Genomic DNA, 24,471 nt, shown 5'->3' with positions numbered 1-24,471 from the left:
GAGTAAGGAAGGTGGGGGGTGGGAAGAGATATCCAAAGATCTATATGCATATATGCATTACCAATGGACACAGACACTAGGATGGTAAAGGCCTGGGTTAGGGCGGGAACTAGGTAGAGCAATGAGGGGGAGAGGGGGAAGGGGACATATGTAATACTCTGAACAATAAAGATTTTTAATCCTATATAATAAAAGCCTAATATGCTAAGTGTCCGGCCATCCAGTCGTCGGTTCAACCAATCAAAGCATAATATGCTAATGATATGCTAAGGCCGCTCAACCGCTCACTATGACATGCACTGACCACCATGGGGCAGATGCTCTGACTGGTAGGTTAGCTTGCTGCTGGGGTCCGGCTGATCGGGACTGAGCAAGATGGGCCGGACACGCGCTGGAGCCCTCCTGTGGTCCCTCCCCGGCTGGCCAACCTCCAGCCCTGATCCTGCACCAGTGGGGCCCCTTGGCCTGGCCTGCACCCTCTAGCAACCCGGGACCCCTCGGTAAATGTCAGAGAGCTGGTTTCAGCCCAATCCCGCAGGCCAGGCCGAAGGACCCCACTGGTGCACAAATTTGTGCACCAGGCCTCTAGCAAATAAATAAAAATTAAGTACCACATGTTAGAATGCAGTGGGCATCACTTTTTACAATATCCTGCCTTAGGTAATAACTTAAATCTCATTAAAAGGAAAAATCAGATAAACCCAAACTGAGAAACATTCTACAAAATAAATAGTTGGTAATTTTAAAGTATTATAATCATAACAAAGTAACCCAGACTAAAGACACATGATAATGAACGATACAACATACAAATTTAAACTGGGTCTTTTTGCGAACGAACTTTAATTGTGGGAAAACAAGGATATAAAAGAGTTGAAGCACACAATTAGCCAACGTTACCTAATTGACATTAACAAAATAATACACCCAAGGGCAACCAGAATGTGCATCTTTTCAGGTGAATAAAGAATATTCAACAACTTCAATATTCATAATCATATGTTGGGCCTTATCACAAGTCTCAATATATTTTAAAAGACTGAAATTATACCACATACAATTCTCTGAACACAATTATTAAATATCAATGGCAAAAAGATATCTGGAAAATTTTTAAAATATTAAGAAACTGAGCAAAACACTTCTAATTAATTCATGGGTCAAAAAGAAATCACAAAAGAAGGTAAGAAGTTTAGAGCTGCAAATGCTTACATAAAAAATAAAGAAAAGCCTGGCCGGTGTGGCTAGTTGTTGAGCATTAACCTATGAACCAGGAGATCACAGTTCAATTCCCAGTCAGGGCATATGCCTAGGTTGCAGGCTCATTTCTCATAGAGGGCATGCAGAAGGCAGTCAATCAATGATTCTCTCTATCACATAGTCTCTCTCTCTCCCTCTCCCTTCCTCTCTGAAATAAAAATATATTTAAAAATACAAAAAAATAAAATAAAAATATATTTAAAAATACAAAGAAAAAGAAAAGTCTAAGAATCATCTAACATTCTATTTCAAAAAGCTAGGAAAAGAGAAATTTTTTTTTAAAAGTAAGTAGAAGGAAGAAAATAATAGAGAGTAAAGATGAAAACTAAAATAAAAATCAATAAAACCTAATTCTTTGAAAAGACCAGTAAAACTGATGTCTTCCCAGACTAATGAGGAAAACAAACAATTACCACTATTAGCAATGAGAAAGAAGAAATTATAGATCCATCTTTTACTATAAAGCATAAAATATTATTTAGAACTTTGTTCAACTAAACTAAACAAAATGGACGTCAGATGCCCAGAAGATGTCCAACGGTTGGACATACCCTGAGGGATCCCAGATTGGAGAGGATGCAGGCCAGGCTGAGGGACACCCCCCCCCCCATGCACAAATTTCATGCACCAGGCCTCTAGTATTAAGATAATAAGGGGGAAAAAATCATATGATCATCTAATTGATGGAGAAAGAACATTTGGTAAAGTAATATACACCCATTCATTTTTTCTTAATTTTCAGTAAAGAAAACTTCTTCAACCTAATAAAGATCATGTATTAAAAACCTACAGCTAAAATAATTCTCAATGATAAAAAACTGAATGCAGTCCCCTAAAGATCAGGAACAAGGCAAAGATGTCTACTCTTACCACTTCTATTCAACACTGTACTAGAGGCCCTATTCAGTGCAATAAGGAAGGAAAAAGTAAGACATATAGATTGGAAAGGAAGATATGAAATATATGAATAATATAATCAAACAATATAACCATAAATAAACCTAAAGAACTACTATAACTATTAAGTACATGTAACAAGGTCACAGAATACATAGTCAATATAAAAAGTACCAACTGCATACTACGTACTAGTCATGAACAATTAGACGTTAAATTTTTTTAAGATGTCTCTTACAATTGTATCCAAAATGTAAAATAATACTTAGGGCTAAATTTAAGAAAATATGTCCAACAACTCTACACTTAAAACAACAAAACAATGCTAAGATAAATTTAAAAGCATCTAAATAAATGTAACAATATACCATGCTCATGGATTGGAAGCCACTATTGTTTAATGTTGGTTTTCAAGTCAATATATAGAATGACTACAATCCCAATCAAAACCCAGTTGGCTCTAAAGAAACTGAAAGGTTGATTCTATATTTTTATATGAAAATGCCTAGACAATCACAACTGTCTTGCAAAGAATAACAAAATTGAAGAACTACACTACCTAATTTTGATATTTACTATAAAAAATACAGCAATCAAGACAATGCAAAATGATGCAAAGATAGACATTAAATCAATCAAACAAATGAAAATGCAAAAGAAATGGTTAACTTCTATTAAAATGTACAAAAATGACTTGTACAAGAATGTTCATAGCAGCTTTAATCATAAAGTTTGAAAACTAATAAATAATCATATAACGGAAAATAAACAAAATTTAGGATAAATTAATAGAATATTAATCAACAATGAAAAGAAATGAAGTACTTGCTGATACACTCAACCAACATGGATAAACTGCAAAAACATTAATTATGCTGAGCAAAAGCCAGACACAAGAGGTACTTTTGATTCCACTGTCACGAAGTTCTCAAGTGACAACTTTAATCTATGGAGGGGAAGGTGGGGAGAGGCGGACCAAAATACTTGTCATGGAGGGGGTTAACCAGGAAAAAATACAAGGAAATCTTCTAAGATGATGGAAATATTCTATATCTTTATGAGCTATTGGTTATACAAGTTTAAGCAGTTGTCAAAACTATAACTTTGATCTGAGAGCATTCCACTTGAAACTTTCCCTCAGTTAAAAAAAAAAAAGTATTTTCACTCAAAAAATGTTTAATTGCCTACAAGAGCCCAAGTACTGACAATACAAAGTTAAAAGACAGGCTCCAGAAAAGAGACCTTATAGTCTTGCAAGCAAAGAAAAGCAAAATAAGTTAGTTACAATAATGACACTCACAGAAAAAAAGAAAGCTTTTAAACTGAAAAGTGAAAAATGGTATATTGCCAAACAAACAATAGTATAGGTACATAAAATATGCATAGAAGCAATAGAAAAAAATAATAGTGGACCTGGACAAATAAAGTAATTTGATGTGCTTAAAGGACAAAGCGAGGAGAGGGGCTTGAATTACTAGTGTAAGGAGCTGGATAGCATGAGAAGATACCTGATTTGAAGGCTCTTTCAGCCAATGCAAAAGGGTATATTCTAGAGGTGTGACAATAAGAAATCTCTGAAGAAGTTTTAGTAGGGGAGTGAGAAATAAAAATCTCATTTTGGAAGGTCACTATACAAACTGTATGAAATATAGACTGGATAAGGCTCAGGCTACAGTCAGTCTAATAAAAAGGGTATTGTAATGTATACACTACTTCATCCAACAACAGCAAGGCCACATTCAGGGCCATAAAAAACCTTAAAGACAAATTTAAAAGAAGAGAAAACATACTATGTTTGCTCCCAACCCATAATGGAATTAAATTAGTAATCAATAACAGAAAAACAGCTGGAAGATCACAACATATTTGGAGATTAAACAACACACTTCTAAATAACATATGGCTCAAAAAATCTCATGAGAGGATTTTATGAATTTGACCTCAAAGGCAAGGGAAACAAAAGAAAAAATAAATAGGACTGTATCAAACTAAAAAGCTTCTGCACAGCAAAAGAAACTGTCAAAAACAAAAAGGCAATCAACTGAATGAGAGAAGATATTTGCAAATGACACCTCCTGATAAAGGGGTTAATATTCAAAATATATAAAGAACTTATACAAATTAACAACAAAAAACCAGCCAACAAAACAAAAAGGCAACCAACTGAATAGGAGAAGATATTTACAAACAAGAGCTCTGACATCAGGTTAATAGACAAAATATATAAAGAACTCCATACAACTCAACACCAAACAGACAATCCTATATAATAAAAGCCTGATATGCTAATTATCCAGTCGGCTGTTTAACCAATCAAAGCGTAATATGCTAATGATATGCTAAGACCACTCAACTGCTCGCTATGACGTGCAGTGACCACCAGGGGGGCAGATGCTCTGACAAGTAGGTTAGCATGCTGCTGGGGTCGGCCAATCAGGACTGAGTGAGATAGGCCAGACACACCCTGGAACCCTCCCATGGTCCCTCCCCAGCTGGCCAACCTTCCGTGTCCCTCCGTGGCACCGATTGTGCACCGGTGGGGTCCCTCAGCCTGGCCTGCACCCTCTCACATTCCGGGACCCCTTGGGGGATGTTGGAGAGCCGTTCTGGCCCAATCCCGCAGACCAGGAAGAGGGACCCCACTGGTGCACGAATTCATTCACTGAGCCTCTAGTCCAATTATAAAATAGGCAGCGGACCTGAATAGACACTTCTCCCAAGAACACATACAAATGGCAACAGGTATATGAAAAGATGCTCAACTTCACTAGCTATTAGGGAAATGCAAATCAAAACTACAATGAGATACCACCTCACACCTGTTAGAATGGCTATTATCAATAAGAAAAGTATAATAACAAGTGTTGGAGAGGCTGTAGAGGGAGAAAAGGAACCATTATTCACTGCTGGCGGGAATGTAAACTGGTTACAACCACTACGGAAAACAGCCTGGTGGTTCCTCAAAAAATTAAGAATAGAGTTACCATATGGCACAGCATCGCAAAGATTCATGCACCTCTATGATCAGTGCAGCATTATTCACAGTGGCCAAGACATAGAAACAACCAGTGTCCTTCGACAGAGTATTGGATAAAGAAGATGTGGTACATATACACAATGGAATACTATTCAGCCATAAGGAAAGATAAAATACTGCCATTTGCAACAATATGGATCTTGAGAATACCATGCTGAACAGAATAAGTCAGACAGAAAAAGTCAAGAACCATATGATTTCACTCGTATGTGAGATATAACACCGAAAACAAAAAATGAACAAACGAGACAAACATACAAAAACTCATAGACACAGACAACAGTATGGTGCTTATCAGAGGGGGAGGAGGTGGTGAAGAGGTAACAAAGGGTAATTCATCAAATATATGATGACAGAAGGAGATTTGACTTTGGGTGGTGAACACACAATGCAATATGGAGATATATCAGAATTGTACACTTGAAACCTACATAATTTTATTAGCCAATGCCACCACAATAACTTTAATTTAAAAAGAAATTGCAGGAGAAATTAAAAGATATGCAGAACCAAATGAAAATAAAAATACAATTTATCAAAATTTGTGGAACACAATGAAAGCAATGATTAAAGGAAAATTTATAGCACTGAATACATCCTATCTAATAAAGGAGGGAATATGCTAATTGACCCTCACACCATTGCAAAGATGGCAGCGCCCACAGACAATAAGGAGGGAATATGCTAATTGACTGCCCCGCTCTCAAAGATGGTGGCACCCACAGCCAATAAGGAGGGAATATGCTAATTGACTGTCACGCCCTCAAAGATGGCGGCGCCCAGTTCCCTCAGCTCCACCAGGGCGGCAGGTGTGCAGCAAGGCCACTCCACACGCCTGTCTCCAGAGTCCCCCAGTCCCCTCAACCCCCGAGCCGCCCAGGGCCGGCCCGAGGAGCAGGAAACCAGGGCTGGCCAAGGCTTGCGCTGCCGGCAGTGACAGCAGCAGAGGTGTGATGGGGCGTCACCTCCCACCCCTGAGGGCTCCCGGACTGTGAGAGGGGGCAGGCTGGGCTGAGATACCGCCCCCCCTCCAGTGCATGAATTTTCATGCACCAGGACTCTAGTATATTAGAAAAGAAGATCTAGGAGAATCTGGTCAAGATGGCAGCACAGGTAAACACGGTACTTGCTGCCTCCCACAACCACATCAAAATGTACAACTAAAATACAGAACAACCATCAATCCGAACCACCAGAAATCTAGCTGAATAGAAGTCCTACAACTAGGGAATTATAAAAGAAACATATCAAGAATGTTAGGAAAGGCAGAGACACAGAGTGGAATCACAGAACCAGCTGATCCCACACCCAAGTGCAGCAGTTTAAAATTGAGAAAGATATCTTGGATGTGGAGGTTTCCCTGAGGAGCAAAGGTTCCCTGCCTCACACCAGGCCCCCCAGCCCAGGTTTCCAGTACCAGGAAGAGAAGCACCCACAACTTCTGGCTGAAAAAAAACAGCAGGAATTGTGGTTGAGTAACACAGAGGCTGTGGGAATCCCAGGCACTTCCTCTTAAAAGGACTCATGCTCCCATGGGACTTATTGCACTCACTCCCTCTGAGTTCCAGTGCTGGGGCAGCAGCTTGAAGATACCTGGGACATTCAGGGAGAAACCAACTTGCCTGGAATCAGGGTGAGAGCTAGAGGAGCAGCTTTCTCCCAGACAGAAGTTTTGGCACAGGTCATTATTCTTTTGCTGAGCCTCCCCACCACAGAGCCAATAGGTTGCACCATTATCTAAATCTCCATCGAACTGGCTCACACTTTTTGCTCCACCTTAGAGATTCCCCTGAGCCCCTGCCCCTCCCTACCTGCAGGCTCATCCAAGCCATTTCCAGTGGTTTTTCCATACAAGTGGTCTCTTTTGCCTCATGCTTTGGACTTTCCTAAAATTGCCAATAAGTAGCAACTGGCATCAGAGTGCTTCACACCTCTCAATAAGTGGCCCCAGGCCTGGCACTAGTGACAGCTACCGTGGTTCAGAACTTTGCCTTTTCTGGGCACCTCCAAGCTCAATTTAAGTAGCAGCCATCTGCAGATGGCTTTGTAGCTCATGCTGGGTGGCACAGGGCAGGGCACAGGCCGAGGCTGACTTTGCACCTCCAGGGAGGCCCCAGAGCCAGTGCATCTGGTGGTCAGCTTCAACCATGCCAGATTACAGTCCTACCACCTCTACGAGTGACACACTCAAAGAGCGGACTCGGTGAGCACCAAATCCCCACTGAAGCAAGTCCTGCTCCATAAGGTCAGCTCCTGCACAGCAGGTCTTCTGCTATAGTTATAGCTAATCTTCACAACCGATTGGCCTGGAGGGGGCGGGGGTGTCAATCCCTCCCACTGACGCTAGCATCCATCAAGACTGAATTACAATAGGACAGTGAACACAGCTCACACAAGGGCACACCAAGAATGCCCAACTCAGATGACTGGAGAGGCTGAGCCACTGGGCCTTACAGGACACCTAATACACAAGGTGACTCTACCAATTCCAGGAGACATAGCAGATCTACATAAGACATAGAAACAAACACGGGGAAACAGCCGAAATGTGGAGACTCAAAAACAAGTCACAAATGAAAGAACAAGGGAAATCTCCAGAAAAAGAACTAAATGAAATGGAAGCAGAAAACTACTAGATACAGAATGCAAATAATGGTTACCAGTATAAGGATGCTCAAGGAACTCAATGAGAATTTCAAGAAACTTAGTGAGAACATCAACAACATAAAAAAGGAGCAATCAGAAATGAAGCATACACTAACCAAATAAAGAATAATTTACAGGGGATCAACAATAGAGTAAAGGGTGTTGAGAATTAAATCAAGAATATGAATATAAGGAAGCAAAAAACACCCAATCAGAACAGCAAAAAGAAAAAAAGAATCCAAAAATATGAAGATAGTGTAAAGAGCCTCTAGGACAACTTCAAGGGTACCAACATTTGCATCATGGCAGTGCCAGAAGAAGACAGGGAGCAAGAAATTGAAAACCTATTTGAAAAAATAATGAAGAAAACTTCCCCTCCCAGGTGCAAGAAATAGACATCCAAGTCCAGGAAGCATAGAGAGTCCCAAACAAGTTGAACCTAAAGAGGTCCACACCAAGACACATCATAATTAAAATGCCAAAGGTTAAAGACAAAGAGAGAATCTTAAAGAAGCAAGAGAAAAGCAGTTAGTTACCTACAAGGAAGCACCCATATGACTTTTGGCTGATTTCTCAACACAAACTTTGCAGGCCAGAGGGAATGGTGAAAAATATTCAAAGTGATGAATAGCAAGGACCTAAAACCAAGATTACTCTACCCAGCAAAGCTACTATTTAGAATTGAAGGTCAGATAAAGAGCTTCACAGACAAGAGAAAGCTAAAGGAGTTCATCACCACCAAAACAGTATTATATGAACTGTTAAATGGTCTTCTTTAAAAAGAAAAAAAAATTTTTTTAAAGATCAAAATATGAACAATAAAATGGCAATAAATACATATCTAACAATAATTGAATCTAAAAATAAACGAACAAGCAGAACAGAAACAGACTCACAGATACAGAGAACATCTTAACAGTTGCCAAATGGGGTGGGAGGGTAATGGGTAAAAAGGGTGAAGGGATTTAGAAATACAAATTAGTGGTTATAATATAGTCATGGGGGTATAAAGTACAACATAATTAATATAGTTAATAATATCCTAATAACTATGTATGGTGTCAGATGGATGAGATTTAGCGAATGATCACTTAATAAATTTTATGTCTAATCACTAAACACCTGAAATAATATAGTATTGTATGTAAACTATAATTGAAAAAATAAAAAAATAACGATTAAGAAAAAGAAAAAAAATCTGAAAGAAGATCTAAAATCAATCATCTAACCTACCACCTTAAAAACCAGGGGGGAAAAGAGCAAATCAAATCCAAAATAACACAAAAGAAATAATAAAATTTAGAACAGAAATCAATGAAATTGAAAACTGGAAAGAATGAAAATCAAAAGCTGGTTCTTTCTAAATATATATAAAATAACTAAGCTCTACTGGGGAGAGAGGAAATGGGAAACTTCTTCAGTGAATATAGAGTTCAGTTTTGCAAGATGAAATGGCCTAGAGATGTTTTACAATAATATGAATATAGTTAACATTACTTTACACTTAAAATCTGTATTTTAAAAAGGGCAACAAGACCCTAACTAGCCAGGCTTAAAAAAAATATATACACATATAAAAATATAAAAAATGAAAGTGGAAAAATGAAACTAGATCACCAACTTACACCATACACAAAAACAAACTCAGAATGGCTAAAGGACTTAAACGTAAGACAGAAAACCATAAAAATCCTACAAGACCCCATAGGCAGCAAAATCGCAGACATATGTCGTAGCAATATCTTTACAGACAAAGATCCAAGGGCAAGAGAGATTAAGGAGAAAATAAACAAATGGGACTACATCAAAATAAAAAGCTTCTGCACAGCAAAAGAAACCATTAACAAAACAACAAGAAAGCCCACTGCATGGGAGAACATATTTGCCAATGCCATTTCAGAAAAGGGAAATTTACAGAGAACTCATATAACTTAACAAAAGGAAGATAAATAATCCAATCAAAAAATGGGCAAAGGACCTAAATAGACACTTTTCGAAAGAGGACATACAGTAGGCTGAGAGACATATGAAAACATGTTCAAAGTCACTAATCATCCGAGAGATGCAAATCAAAACAACAATGAGGTACCATCTCACACCTGTCAGAATGGCTATCATCAACAAATCAACAAACGACAAGTGCTGGCGAGGATGCAGAGAAAAAGGAACCCTCCTTCACTGCTGGTGGGAATGCAGACTGGTGCAGCCACTGTGGAAAACAGTACGGAGCTTCCTCAAAAAGTGAAAAATGGAACTCCCATTTGACCCAGTGATCCCACTTCTAGGAATATATCCCAAAAAACCAGAAACACCAATCAGAAAGGATATATGAACCCCTATGTTCATAGCAGCACAATTTACAATAGCTAAGATTTGGAAACAACCTAAGTGCCCATCAGATGAGTGGATTAAAAAACTGTGGTACATCTACACAATGGAATACTACGCCGCTATAAAAAAAGAAGGAACTTTTAGCATTTGCAACAGTATGGATGGAACTGGAGAGCATTATGCTAAGCGAAATAAGCCAGTCGGAGAAAGATAAATATCACATGATCTCACTCATATGTGGATATAATGATCAACATAATTTGATGAACAAGAATAGATCCAGAGATAAATGGCGGGGGGGGGGGGGCAGTTAGAGAGCAACCAAAGGACTTGTATGCATGCATATTAGCATAACCAATGGACACAGACACTGGGGCGGTGGGGGCTGGCCCAGGGTGGGAATGGCTGGGGGGGTTGAGGGGGGGGGTCAAGCAGGGAAAATACAGACATATGTAAAATTTTAGACAATAAATAAAATAATAAAAGAAAAAGAAAGTGGGGACACCACAACAAGACTTTATGGAGATTGAGAGGATAACAAGGGACTACAATGAACAATTCTATACTCACAAATTTGATAACCTAGATAAAATCAATCAATTCTTTGGAAGATACAATTAGCCAAAATTCACACAATAAAAACAGATAATCTGTGTAGGCCTGTATCTGTAAAAAAAATTGAATCAGTAATTAAAACCTTCCAAAAAAGAAAATATCAGGCCATATGGATTCAGTGGTAAATTCTACCAAACATTTAAGGAAGACATTATACCAATTCTCTACAATCTCTTCCAGAAGACGGCAGCAGAGGGAATACTCCTAACTCATTCTAAGAATTCAGGATTACTCTAATATCAAAATCAAACAAAGGTATTACAAAAAAAGAAAACTAGACCAATATAGCTTATGAACATAGATGCAAAATCCTCAAAAAAAAATTAGGAAATTGAATCCAATAATGTATAAAAAGAATTATACACCACAACCAAGTGGAATTTATTCCATGTATGCAAGGCCAGTTCAACATTCAAAAATCACATCAACCTACTAAAAAAAGAAAAGGCTATTGCAACGGGCTATGTAAAAATTGGTAAGCATATATACTAGAACACAACTATAAGCAGTTATCCATTTATTCACACTATGTGCCAACGATTGGGATATAAGGGAAAATAAGACAAACTTCATGCTCTTGTAGAATTTACAGTCTATTAGAGTCAGAACATTGAACAAGCAATCTGGTGATGAAGCACTAACTAGGCTAGAAAACAGGGAGGGGTATGGCTGAGGAGGATATTACAAGCAGGATATATGAAGGTCATGAATCAAAAGAAAAAGTACAATATATTAAATGTACTGAAAGGAATCCAGGTTTAATATCACAGAAAGAAAAGGATTGAAAGGAATCCAGGTTTAATATCACAGAAAGAAAATTAAAAATACAAGAAGGAAAAAACTTTATGGGTGCCTACAAAAGAATAACTTAGGTGATAAGCCATGATATCTACAGTAAATAGAGAAGACTAAAGATCTTAATATACTTTCAAAAGATGAAAAAATAAAGAAGGCAGGAACTGCTAAGTTATAGAATTTGAAGGAAAGCCCTTCAAGTGCATGCTCTTTTTCTAATTATGCTCAAGATTCAATCTTTCCACCCATTAAGGAAAAACTCAGAAGTTAAAACAAAATACTTTAAAAATTAAGCACTTAAAATTTAACACACAGTAACCCTGATGAAGAAAAAGATAAGTTTCTAAAATGTATGTAATACAAAAAGTTAATTTTGCATTTTCCAATATAATTTACGTCAATATTTAGTGTATCTATTTAAGAACACCAATGTAAACTATTTAGCCATTAAACATTTTCTGAAATTTCTTCAATGACTTGTAGTATTACCCAATACTAAATTATGTTTCTAATTATATGTTTAATATTTTATAAAGGAGTTACTTACAGGGACATTAAGTGCATACTGTAGTCCTTGAGGAAGTCTTTCATGTGTTTCCATCTGCTCTTCATCATTTTTCACTGTTTCCTCATGGACCATGAGTTCATCATGTGATATCATATCCTGTTGTCTCATTTCACTTTCTTGTAACACTTCATCTGAAGCAAGGATCTCCTGGTGGGGCAGACTCCGATCTTGAAGTACCGACTCCTGCAGGTCCCCAGACACAGTGGACTGGCCAGACACTCCACCCATTACCACCATCGCCCTGGAAGACTGCATTTCGTCTATGCCGCCACATTTAAGAAATAATCCTTCCAGTTTGTCGTCAATGTTCATGCTTAAGTATAACTGCCTAGAAAGACCAAGTTTGGTAACAAAGCATAGTAAATTAGTTTTATATGTCTACTTGATAATTTTTTAATTCAAATTATGAAAGTATACACTTTAATAGAAAAACTTCACTCATATATTTCAGTATTGCCTCCAATTTTTAAATTACCAAGACTAGTAGAGCAAAATACAAATTTTCATCTTTGTCTTAAAAGCATACTCTAATCTATTTTTATGAAAAATGAGCCTGACATTAAGGAAATATGTATTTGTAATAGTCAAAGGATTCATATCCTTTAGGATATTAAAATGTTTTATAAAAAGAAATACATTCATTAAGAAATAAACTGACAAAACATTATCAGGCAAGTCATAAAATAAACTTAGAAACAGTCACTAAATATATAACATAATAGTGGATTACAATAATCAAAGAGACAAACATTAAAACAGAAGTACATACTTCATTTACCAAACTGGTAATAACTTTTAAAAAATTAAGTACAATGTTGAGGTGGCTGACGAAAAGACACATCTACTGACAATGGGAATAAAAATTAGTTCAACAATTTTCAAAGGCAATTTGGTCTATATATCAAAAGTCATAAAACTGCACATATTCTTTGAACCAGTGATTATACTTTTAGGAACCTATTCTGATGAAATCAGTAATGCATACAAAGATATACACGAAAAATCACTGTAGTGTATGTAACAGTGAAAAACTGAAAATGTACTATATATTCAACAAAAGAAAACTAATTAAATATATTCATACATATGCTTTAAAACTAAACTATAGTGATGGCCGCACAACTCAATAAATTTACTAAAAATCACTGAATTGTACATTTAAAACAGGTGAATTTTAACTTTATTGCATGTAAATTATATCTCAATAGGTTTTTCTTAAAAATAAAATCAGAATGGCTACCCTTGGGAGGGGCTGCTGATAGGAGGCAGGAAGAGAAGGATGTCTGAGAGCTGGCAATGTTTTTTCTTGAGTTGAATGATGGTTGCACAGGTGTGCTCACTTTGTAAAATTGCAAGATGTACATCTGTGATATGTGCACATTCTGTCAGTTGTTACAGTACTTCAATAAAAAGTCTGTTGAAACAAAAAATCCATATAGTCATAAAAATATTCTTTAAAAATATTTTTAAATGTGGAGAAATATCCCAATATAAAGGGAATTGTGTGTGTACGTGTGTGAATGTGCACAAGTTTATCTAAAATATTAATATTAACATTACCAAAGGATGGTAAAATTACCAGGTTTTCTCTCAATTGTATTTATCTCTAATTTGAAAATTTTCCATAATAAAAATTTTTATAAATGTTTTTAAATTTCTTTAAATGTAATAAAAGTATTTTCATTTCTAATATAGTCAAGTAGTTGTACATGATTAAATAGGTCATGATAAAAACTAGACACTATTACATTATCTTATTTTCTCTATTATTATAGAAAAGCCAAGCAATATTAAATCTGCCCTTCTAACTCTGGTTGCTATAAATTCATATTCCATTGTGTTATTCTAGGAACTAACAACAACCATGAAATTCAAAGAAACATTTCAAAGAAGGTCAAAGCATTGGTACAAAGCTTGTTTTTTTAAACTAACTTCTATCATCAGAGTGTGTGAAATAAACAGACATACCCTACCCAAGGAGAAGGGACCATAATTAGTAAACACATTAAGTATGTTTCAGTTTAGTCACCTCTTTCCCAAATCAATAATGCCTACTGCCTTGGATCATAGTTTTCAGAGGTAAAATAAATGATCAGTTAAGTTCAAATACACTACTGAAATTTAAATACTATTTCTTTTACTAAGGTTTTTATATAGGGAAAAAACTTTACTTAAATAAACAGCTAAAAACATATAATAGCAAAGTAAACAAAATAAAAATATAATTCATACTTGCTAATCTTGTTTTCCCTGGTACAAGGTACTATCAGTCTGGATTACATAGGACAAAGGACCGAGAATCTCATTTCACTTTTTAAAATCTCTAAGTAGCAAACTTAAAATCTAAAGAAAATATATTTTAAATATACTACCAAATAACTGTTCTCTTCAAATATTCTGTTATCACATTTCTTACAAAATAAACTATCCTATGACTATGTGAAACTTAAGTTTTTGAGGGTTAGAATTTGCTTATTTTGGACATTTCTTTGGAAATCCTTACCAAATAAATTATATTCTTCTAATCTATTTACTGTTTTCTTAAAGAATTAGGAAAGCCCCTAACTTAAAAAGGACTTATATATACAGTTGCTGCTACAGTTGCTAGTGCTACACAGTTTTGTTTTGTTTTTAAGGAGATTTTTGGCTCAGTGATTGAGTGTCAACCTATGAACCAGGAGGTCATGGTTCGATTGCCAGTCAGGGCACATGTTCAGATTGCTTGGTCAATCCCCAGTAGGGGGTATGCAGGAGGCAGCCGAGCAATTCGCTCTCATCATTGATGTTTCTATCTCTCTCCCCCTCTCCCTTCCTCTCTGAAATCAATAAAAATATATTTTTTAAATAAATTAATTAATTAAAATTAAAAAGGAGCTTTTTAAAATATAGGAGCTGTATAAGAAGAGATTATTAAATTATCAATTTAGAGAAACTGACCTAGGACAGAACTTAGTTTTTAAATAAAAGTGGCCGAAGTTGAAGCTGAAAGCCAACACAAGGTCCACATTTCCCTAAAGCAGAAGTACCGAACTCCAATGTTCCTGATCACATACCTTATCAATTTTTTAAAATTTAGCATATCCTAATACATCTGACCTTTGCACAACACAGGGTTAGGAGTACTGACCCCCTGCATATAACTTTTAATTCCCCAAAAACTTAACTAGTCCCTTGATACCCTTAAGGGATTGGTTCCAGGACCCCTGTTCAATACCAAAATTCGAGGATGCTCAAGACCTTATAATAAAATGGTGTAGAACAATGCATACAGTCGACCCTCAGCATCCACAAATTCCCAACCGAGGATCAAAAATAAGTTTTTTAGGGCTAAAACTTATTCAATGTATGGTTGGCTGAATCCACAGGTGTGAAACCTGGAAATACAGAGAGTCACTATATATTTATTGGGAAAAATCTGCATGTAAGTGGATCCACACAGTTCAAACCCATGTTGCCCAAGAGTCAACTGTATATGCATACTATTTTAAACTAAACTCCTATAACATTGTATTAATATATAATGTCCACATCAACAAACACAAATATGTAATACATATATACATATATATATATACATATATACTAGTATATATATATTTCTTTTTTTTACTCACCTTATCCCTAACATCAGACTGAAACAATTAGAATTGAGGAAGTCGAAGTACTTTGGAGATACAGAATACTTTGAGGGAAAAGGCAGTTTGCATAAAGTGCCAAAGTAAGGGACTTAGAACAGGAAGACAGCAAACCTCAACAGAAGTGGTAAATGGAAAGGGAAATAGAAATACTGTAAATGGAAGACAAACTTGACCTCTTTGAAAATTTTCTTGAAAACAGGCCATATACGCAGAAAAAATAATTCTCTCTTCCTTTTTTACATACGGGTTCTTATTCCTATGACCATATTGGCTTAGCCTATAAACTATTTTTAAGACAATTTCCCTGAAATACCAGAAAATACTAAGATAACACAGATTTCAATATCAATGAACAATGCTCTGATGAGGTTTTAAACTAAGCCTTGGAAAGATCTATCCAAAATGAAAACTACATGTAACCCTGACCCAGCAACCTCAGTGCTAAAAATACATACAATCCTGCGGGCTTATTCATGAAAATTAACCAAAGATATATGTACAACCCTTTAATAGGAAAAGATTGGAGACAACCTAAGCATCCACTGCCAAGACTTATTATTATTCAACCATACAATGGTATGCACACAGCCATTAAAAGGAATGATGCAGCGGGGACAGGGGCGCAGGCTAGAAGGGGCCAATTGGGGGGGGGGAGGGGGACATATGTAATACTTTCAACAATAGGTGGTTGCTGTATGTGCTGAAAAAAAGTTCTCCAAGATATATTAAGTGAAAAAAATCCAAGAGAAGAAATAGAGACAAATAGCATGACCCATACTTGTATCACATACCTCAGCTAGTGTCTGGACAGAGTAAACTGAACAGGAAATGAAACAAGGCTCTCAAACAAAAAAGTTAATTTCACCATCCCTATAGTAAAAGGGAAAAGTATAAAGCTACACCAAGAGAAATGACAAAGGACAAAGTTATTGTCCTTAACTTTCCCCCTCTAACTCCTAATGATCTCAAAGATCTCATGTGCTTCACAGCACATTCAAAAATCCAAACACAACAAAATTTGCAGTTGGTAATTCACAACAATGACTAGGGGTTTCCTAACCCACCACAATTCGGATTACTTTTACGTAGCTGCACCAAACATTTTTTATTGGAAAAGGGTGTGTGAGGGAGAGTGGGGATTGAGCAGGAAGCTGTATTGTGGCCCCCTAAATATCTCTGTTGCTGTACCTTTTGGCTTCTCTGGCAGAGGGCTGGAGATGAGGAAGAATAAAACTTGGAAAGGGGAAATAATGCTGAGTTAGAAGGTACATTTAGCAGAAATTGGCCCAAGGTGGGCCCCATCCTTTCTCTCTCCTCTCCTGTTCTTGTTAGTAATCCCTGTTTATGGTTAACTTGAAACTCCAGGAGTACCAACCCGCCTTTAGTTGAATTAGCCTTTGGATTTAATTTTTTATCCTGTTTTGGTTGTTAACAGTTCTGCTGTTGTACACCATTGTCAGCTGCCCAAGGTCCTTTCACTTACAAGATAGTGGGTCATCTCAAGGAGCTCAGGGTGAATTACCAACCATCTCTCTCCTGTCTTCCAGAAGAGACAGCTTACTCTTCTTGTTGTCACTGTCTAGTTTAATGCTTCTAATCAACTATGTATGTGCAATTAGAAACTAAGCTTTATAGAAATAGAGTAAATAAACTTTGAGTAGGGGCTTTTCATAAGGAATTAAACACATGGGCTTTTAATACAAGCATTTGCAAACAATTACTTCCTAAACTGAGGGGACTGTTAGGCTTGTTTTCAGAGGACAAAGTAAACAGAAGCATACCAGATGGACAAGTTGGGCATTAATACTCATTTTTAATCAAGTACAAAAGGCATTTAAAGTGCTTACTGAGTTCTTTTTTTATAACAGTTCTATGCAATTAATAAGAAAAATATCTTTCCACATTTGTTAATAGGCTTGAGTCTATACTATAAAATCCAGAGATTATCATCATCTGGAAAGCACTGTGCTGAGTACATTTATGTATCTTAATTCACTTAATATTTACAACACTCCAGACAGTAAGAGTACATCCCCATGTAACAAAGAAAGAAAGAAAAGCAAAAACTAAACATATTCTGCACTTCAAATATTCATCACCAAAGTCTTCTAAAACAATGTAACAAGAAAATAGTGGTATTTAGAAATATTAAAATATCAAATTTATGGCAACTCAAAACGTTTAAAGGCACAATTACAATTTATCTTAAAAAGGAGCTGGGGGCGGGGGGCGGGGAGGGCGGTGAAGAAAGGTCCAAGTAAAAGAGAACCCTATATTCTGCTGGATCTAGTTGTTTCATCCATCACATTTTATATTAACAATTCAAACATTAATATTAAAAATACTTCCTCTATTAGAAAACTATGAATTTTCTACAGTTTTCTATAATAAAAGGAATATCAAAAATACTTAAAACAAATTTCTTGCTCAACCAAGTGTGGCTCAGTTGGCTAGAGTGTCATCCCATGCACCAGAAGGTCAAGGGTTCGATTCTGGGTCAGAGCACATTCCTAGGTTGTGCTCAATCCCCAGTCAGGGTGTGTACAGGCACGTACAAGCATATATAAGAAGCAACCAATCGATGTATCTCTCACATTGATGTAGGTTGGAGTGTCATCCTGTGCACCAAGGTGGCAGGATTGATTCCTGTTCAGGGCACATACCCAAGTTTCAGGTTTGATCCCAAGTCAGAGCACATGCAGGAGGCGCAACAGATGGGGACACACACACACACACACACACACACACGGTGTGTGTGTGTCTTCCTCTCTCTAAAATCAATTTTTTTTTAAAGAAAACAAGTTTCCCAGGAGAATTTAATGTAAGTATATATGTGTTGATGACAGGTAGATGAAAAATACAATGGTCTATATAGTAAAAGGGTTAAAGAAGAAAACACTTTCCCACCTAAATTTCTCAAAGTTACATAATAAACATTTTTCTGTGCTGAACAAAACTTAAAATCTAAAATAACAACAACATAATACAACAATTTTCTCTTAACACTGTTTTTTTCAGGGGGGAAAATAAATCCCAAGTTTCTACCAGATCTGAATACCAAAACATAAAAAAACCAGTGCACAAACTCAACATAAAATCCTAGCATCCAAAAACTGGTTTCATATTTGAAAATTTTACTTATTTATGATAATGAAAAACAAGTACTGAAGTTACCTGATACTAAGGTAAAAATGAAGACTTCAAGGAAGGGAATTCTGTACAGTCGAAAAAGAAATCATGGTTGAATTTCTACCTTTCATAAGCTTCAGTGGCCCTCAATACCACCTTAACCGCTTATGCCATCCGATTCCTAAAAAATAAACACAATGAACAAAACACATTACTTATGGAGGAAAAAAATACTGTACAAATACAAAATGGAGAAACTGGTACTAATAATGAAGTAATCGCTCTTTGTAAATAATAAGCTATGCCTGAATGACCAGTGCAATGACTTTTTTTAAGTCTGAAACTGGGAAAATATAATAGTAGTAAGTGATAACTTGGGATATAACCCTGACCTTATACAAAATAATTTGCCTAAATCTGGAGTTTACAGATTCAGAGATACGAGACACTGAAGGAAATTCAGAGGATTACAGAACTAAATGGTTAAAAAAGAGAAAACAAAGATTAGGAAACCACTTAACACTATTCATATCTGCTTTGTAATGTCTATGAAGTGAAGAAGCACACATAATACCAAACCTTACAAATAATAAAACTAGTTATGTACAGAATGCAATTGTAATCACAATAGAAAAGATCTAGCTTCAGAAACATAATCAGCAAGGTTATCTTTGATAGGAAAAGCTGACAAAAAGATGAGAGTAATCATAGGGAGACTGTGTACCATATCAAAAAAATATAAACCCAAGGCATAAGCTATAAACAAGAAGAAAACTGACAGTGAGTATTTTTATAAAGAGACTTGAGATAGCAATTAGTTTTGATAAATTTGCTTAGTAAAAGACTAAAGAGTTTATGGAACTTACTACCACAGAGATACTTAACAATACTGGATTCCTATTTTATCAAGAATAATTCATACATACTCCTTCACAGGAAGCTTGGAGACCAAACAATATATGAAAACTCTGATTTTGTATCAATTTTTACAATGGTGCAAAGGCAAGAATAGTCTTTCTCACCTAGAACCGGTAATAATTCCATCTGTGAACTTCAGAAAGTATAATACTAATTCACTTTTCAAAAACATTTCAACATTGTGTCCTATTTTAAAACTTTAAATTGAGATAGAGCTATTCAACCTCAGTACCCTTCTATTTCAGAATTTTCCAGAATATTTTTGCATGTCTATTTTTCCAGATAAACCTTTATCCCAAAGTAAAATTTCTTTTCTTTCAGTAGGATTGTTATCATATTTAAATGGTAGTGAAATGACAACAGTAACAATAACCTGGGCAGGAGAAAAAGGGAGTCACAATCCAGAGCTGCTCCAATAAATTATCTAAAACGCCCAGTTTTGCCCGGCTGGTGTGGTTCAGCAGTTGAGCGTTAATCAAGGAACCAGGAGTTTGCTGGTTCGATTCCCAGTCAGGGCACATGCCCAATTGGCAGGCTTGATCCCCAGTGGGGGGCTTGCAGGAGGCAGCCAATCAATGATATTCCTTTCTCTTTGATGTTTCTCTCTCTCCATCCTTCACCCTTCCACTCGCTCTAAAAATCAATAAAAACTTATTAAAAATAAATGCCCAGTTTTAACAATATAAGATGTATTTTTTTTAAATGAAATGTGACCCATATTAAAACAGCAGTCATTACAAGCTGTTTCTGAGTATCCCCATATATTGGTTTAAGCAGAGATTTCAAAATATTTATTATAGGTATGTTAAAAGTAAAATATTTTCATAATTTTAATTATGAAAACAACCAATCAATGAAGAGATTATCAATAAGGGCACAGAAATTATGTAAAAGAACCACATGGAAACTAAATTTGAAGAATAACAAAATATTTACTAGAAGGTTCAGAAGTGGATTCAAGATGGCAGAAAAAAAAAATCAATGACCTTGAAAATAGACACATCAGTAGAAATTATCCAATCTAAAGAACAGAGAAAAAAAGTTGAAGAAAATTGAATAGAGTCTCAGAGACCAATATACTAACACTTCTAGAGTCCCCAAAAGGAAAGGAGAGAAAGGGCAGAAAAAATATTTTTCAAATAACATACCAGACTAAAGCATTCCAAATTTAATTTTTTAAAAGAAATCAAATCTACAGGTCTTAAAAGTTCAATGAATTTAAAGTAGAATAAATACAAAGAGACCACACTGAGACATATAAGGAAACTATTTAAAGCAAGCTCAGAAAAATCTAAGAGGCATAAAGAGAAAAATTTCTCAGCATGTGCAGGGAACCATCAACACGATTAAGAGCTGACTTGCAATCAAAACCAATAAGGGACATGAGACAGTGGCATCACATATTCAAAGTGCTGGGGGGAAGAGCTGTCAACCAAGAAGGCAACAAAATTATCCTTCAAAAATGAAGGCATAATGTGGTCTCAGATAAACTTAGGCTGGGAGAATTTTTTGCTAGCAGACCTGCCTAATAAATCCTAAAGGAAGTACATGAACTGAAATGACACCAGACTCAAAATACAGAGGAAGAAAAGAACACCAGAAATGGTTAAAATGGTAAATGTGTGTGTTAAAAGACCATAAATATAGTCACATGCCACATACAACATTTAGGTCAATGACAGACAGACGACATATATCACAGTGGTCCCTTAAGATTATAATGGAGCTGAAATATTGCATATAGTGAGGTGGTAGCCGTTGTAATGTTAACACAATGCATTACCAGTATCTATAGTATTCAATACAGTAACATACTGAATGGGTCTGTAGCCTAGAAGCAGTAGGCTCTACCATCTACATTTGTTTAAGTGCTCACTGTATGATGTTAGTACAACAATGAAATCACATAACAACACATTTCTATGCATGTAGCCCCATCAAGTGATGCATGACTATATTTTTCTCATTTCTTCCTTAATATCTTTCAAAGATATAAGATTGTAGAAAGCAATGATTATAACACTGTATTGCTGGGTTCTTACAGCATATATAGATGCAATATATATAACAACTAGAGGCCTGGTGCACAAATTCATGAACTTGGGGGGGGAGGGTCCCCTCAGCCCAGCCTGTGCCCTCTCGCAGTCAGGGAGCCCTCGGGGGAAGTCCAACTGCTGCGGAGGCAGAAGAGGCACCTACCACCACTGCTGCGCTTGCTAGCCATGAGCCCAGCTTCTGGCTGGGCGGTGCCCCTCAGTGGGAGCACACTGACCACCGGGGACAGCTCCTGCGTTGAGTGTCTGCCCCCTGGTGGTCAGTATACATCATAGCGACTGGTCCTTCTGCCATCAGGCCAAAACCAGCTCTCCGACATACTCCGAGGGGTCCCAGACTGCGAGAGGGCGCAGGCCAGGCCGAGGGACCCTACCAGTGCATGATCAGGGCCGGGAAGGGACGTAGGAGGTTGGCCAGCCGGGAAGGGACCGCAGGAGGGCTCCAGGGTGTGTCCAGCCCTTCTCGCTCAGTCCCAATCAGCCGGACCCCAGCAGCAAGCTAACCTACCAGTCGGAGTGTCTGCTCCCTGGTGGTCAGTGCATGTCATAACGACTGGTCAACCAGTTGACTGCCCGCTATGGTCAGTACACGTCATAGCGAGCAGCTAAGCGGCCTTAGCATATCATTAGCATATTACGCTTTGATTGGTTGAATGGCCGACCGGACACTTAGCATATTAGACTTTTATTATATAGGAACTAGAGGCCCGGTGCACAAAAATTTGTGCACTTGGGGGGGGGGTCCCCCTCAGCCCGGCCTGTGCCCTCTCACAGTGTGGGACCCCTCGGGGGATGTCCATCTGCTGGCTTAGGCCCGCTCCCCGGGGGATCGGGCCTAAACTGGCAATCAGACATCCCTCTGGCAGCCTGGGAGCCCTTGGGGGATGTCCACTTGCCAGCGGGGAACAGGCCTAAGCTGCAGTCGGACATCCTTAGTGCTGCTGAGGAGACAGGAGAGGCTCCCGCCACCACCGCTGTGCTGGCAGCTGGCAGCCTGGCTTGTGGCTGAGAAGAGCTCCCCCTGTGGGAGCGCACTGACCACCAGGAGCAGCTCCTGCATTTGAGCGTCTGCCCCTGGTGGTCAGTGTGTGTCATAGTGACTAGTCATTCCCAGTTGTTCTGCTATTAGGGTCAATTTGCATATTACCCTTTTATTATATAGGATAATAGCCCGATGCACAAATTTCATGCACGGGGGAGGGGGGTAGGGACTGGGAGTGTCCCTTAGCCTGGCCTGCACCCTCTCCAATCTGGGACCCCTCGGGAAATGTCCGATTGCTGGTAGTTGGACATCCCTCTCGCAATCCGGGACCACTGGCTCCTAACCACTCACCTGCCTGCCTGCCTGATCACCCCTAACCACTCTGCCTGCCAGTCTTCTCACCCCCAACTGCCCTCCCCTCCTGGCCTGATCTCCCCTAACCACGTCTGCCTCGGCCCTGCCACCATGGCTTTGTCCAGAAGGATGACCAGAAGGTTTCTTGGAAGGTCTCCTGGTCTAATTAGCATATTACCCTTTTATCTTTTATTAGTATAGATAGTGGCACAGTAGTGGAGGGAGAAAATGGAGCTATACTGGAGCAAAGTTTCTGGGGGTTTTTTAAATATATTTTTATTGATTTCAGAGAGGGGAGAGGGAGAGAGAGATAGAAACATCAATGATGAGAGAGAATCATTTATCAGCTGCCTCCTGCACTCCCCTACTGGGGATCAAGCCTGCAACCCAGACATTGCCCTGACTGGGAATCAAACCATGACCTCCTGGTTCATAGGTCAACCATTAAGCAACACCAGCCAGGCAAAAGTTTCAATATTTTACAGATACTGAGTAATTGTTAATATTAAACAGATTGATAAAACGTACATTATAAACCCTACAGTGACCACAAAGAAAATATCTTCAATTATGTTTAGGGGGTCAAGTGGGGGAAAAGGAGACATATGTAAACTTTGACAATTACAAATAAATAAGTAAATAAATAAATAAATAAATAAATAAAAAGAATCAATATGGCTCATTAAAAATATCTAACACAAAAGGAGGCCATCAAGGAAGCACAGAGGAACAAAAAACATAACAAACAAAAAACAAATGGCAAAATGGCAGATGTAAATCCAACCATGTCTATAATTAAATGTGATACAGCCCAATGGAAAGACAGTCTGTCAGAATGGACAAAAAAGAATTCAATTATATGCTGTCAACAAGAGACATACTTTACACAAGATTAAAATAAAAAGATAGGAGAAAAAGGATCTATATATATAAAAAGCCAGTGACCAGAACGAAGTAACGACCAGAACAACCAGTCACTATGACAACCACTGTGGCCAGCAAACCAACCCAATCGGGGGTGGGGCTGGCCGGCCAACCTCCCACAGCCCCTTCCCCTGGCCAGCCCCGCCCTTGATCAGCCTCTCCCACCACGGTCGAGGGCGGGACAGCCGGCCAATTCCCCTGAGGCCCTCCCCCCCCCCATCGGTCTGCCCCTCCCCAATTGGCCCACAATCCCTTCTCCAGGCTGGCCTGATCGCCCCACCACCCCAACAGGGGAGGGCCTACCGGCCAACATCCTGCAGCCC

The 24,471-nt window shown here is 37.9% G+C and overlaps 1 protein-coding gene across 7 annotated transcripts in view; it reads right to left on the bottom strand.

Annotated features, from left to right (window-relative positions):
• Positions 1-24,471, bottom strand: part of ZNF148 (zinc finger protein 148) — a 142,681-nt gene that overhangs the window by 65,292 nt on the left and 52,918 nt on the right. For 6 of the 7 annotated variants that reach the window (XR_002830265.1, XR_002830266.1, XM_014459271.2 and 3 more), the window contains 3 exons: positions 18,962-19,097; positions 13,390-13,563; positions 12,129-12,477 (listed from right to left, as the gene is read on the bottom strand). Coding sequence is in view for 5 of the 7 variants with exons in the window: in XM_014459271.2 (XP_014314757.1) it covers positions 12,129-12,461 (333 nt within the window). In the remaining 2 variants the exon portion in view is untranslated. The remainder of the gene's footprint in view (positions 1-12,128; positions 12,478-13,389; positions 13,564-18,961; positions 19,098-24,471) is intronic. The other variant, XM_006092840.3, reaches the window with a different exon arrangement.

Source organism: Myotis lucifugus, unplaced genomic scaffold (genome assembly GCF_000147115.1).
Source record: "Myotis lucifugus unplaced genomic scaffold, Myoluc2.0 scaffold_105, whole genome shotgun sequence".
NCBI classification, from domain to species: Eukaryota; Metazoa; Chordata; class Mammalia; order Chiroptera; family Vespertilionidae; genus Myotis; species Myotis lucifugus.
This window is presented reverse-complemented; position numbering and strand designations above follow the sequence as displayed.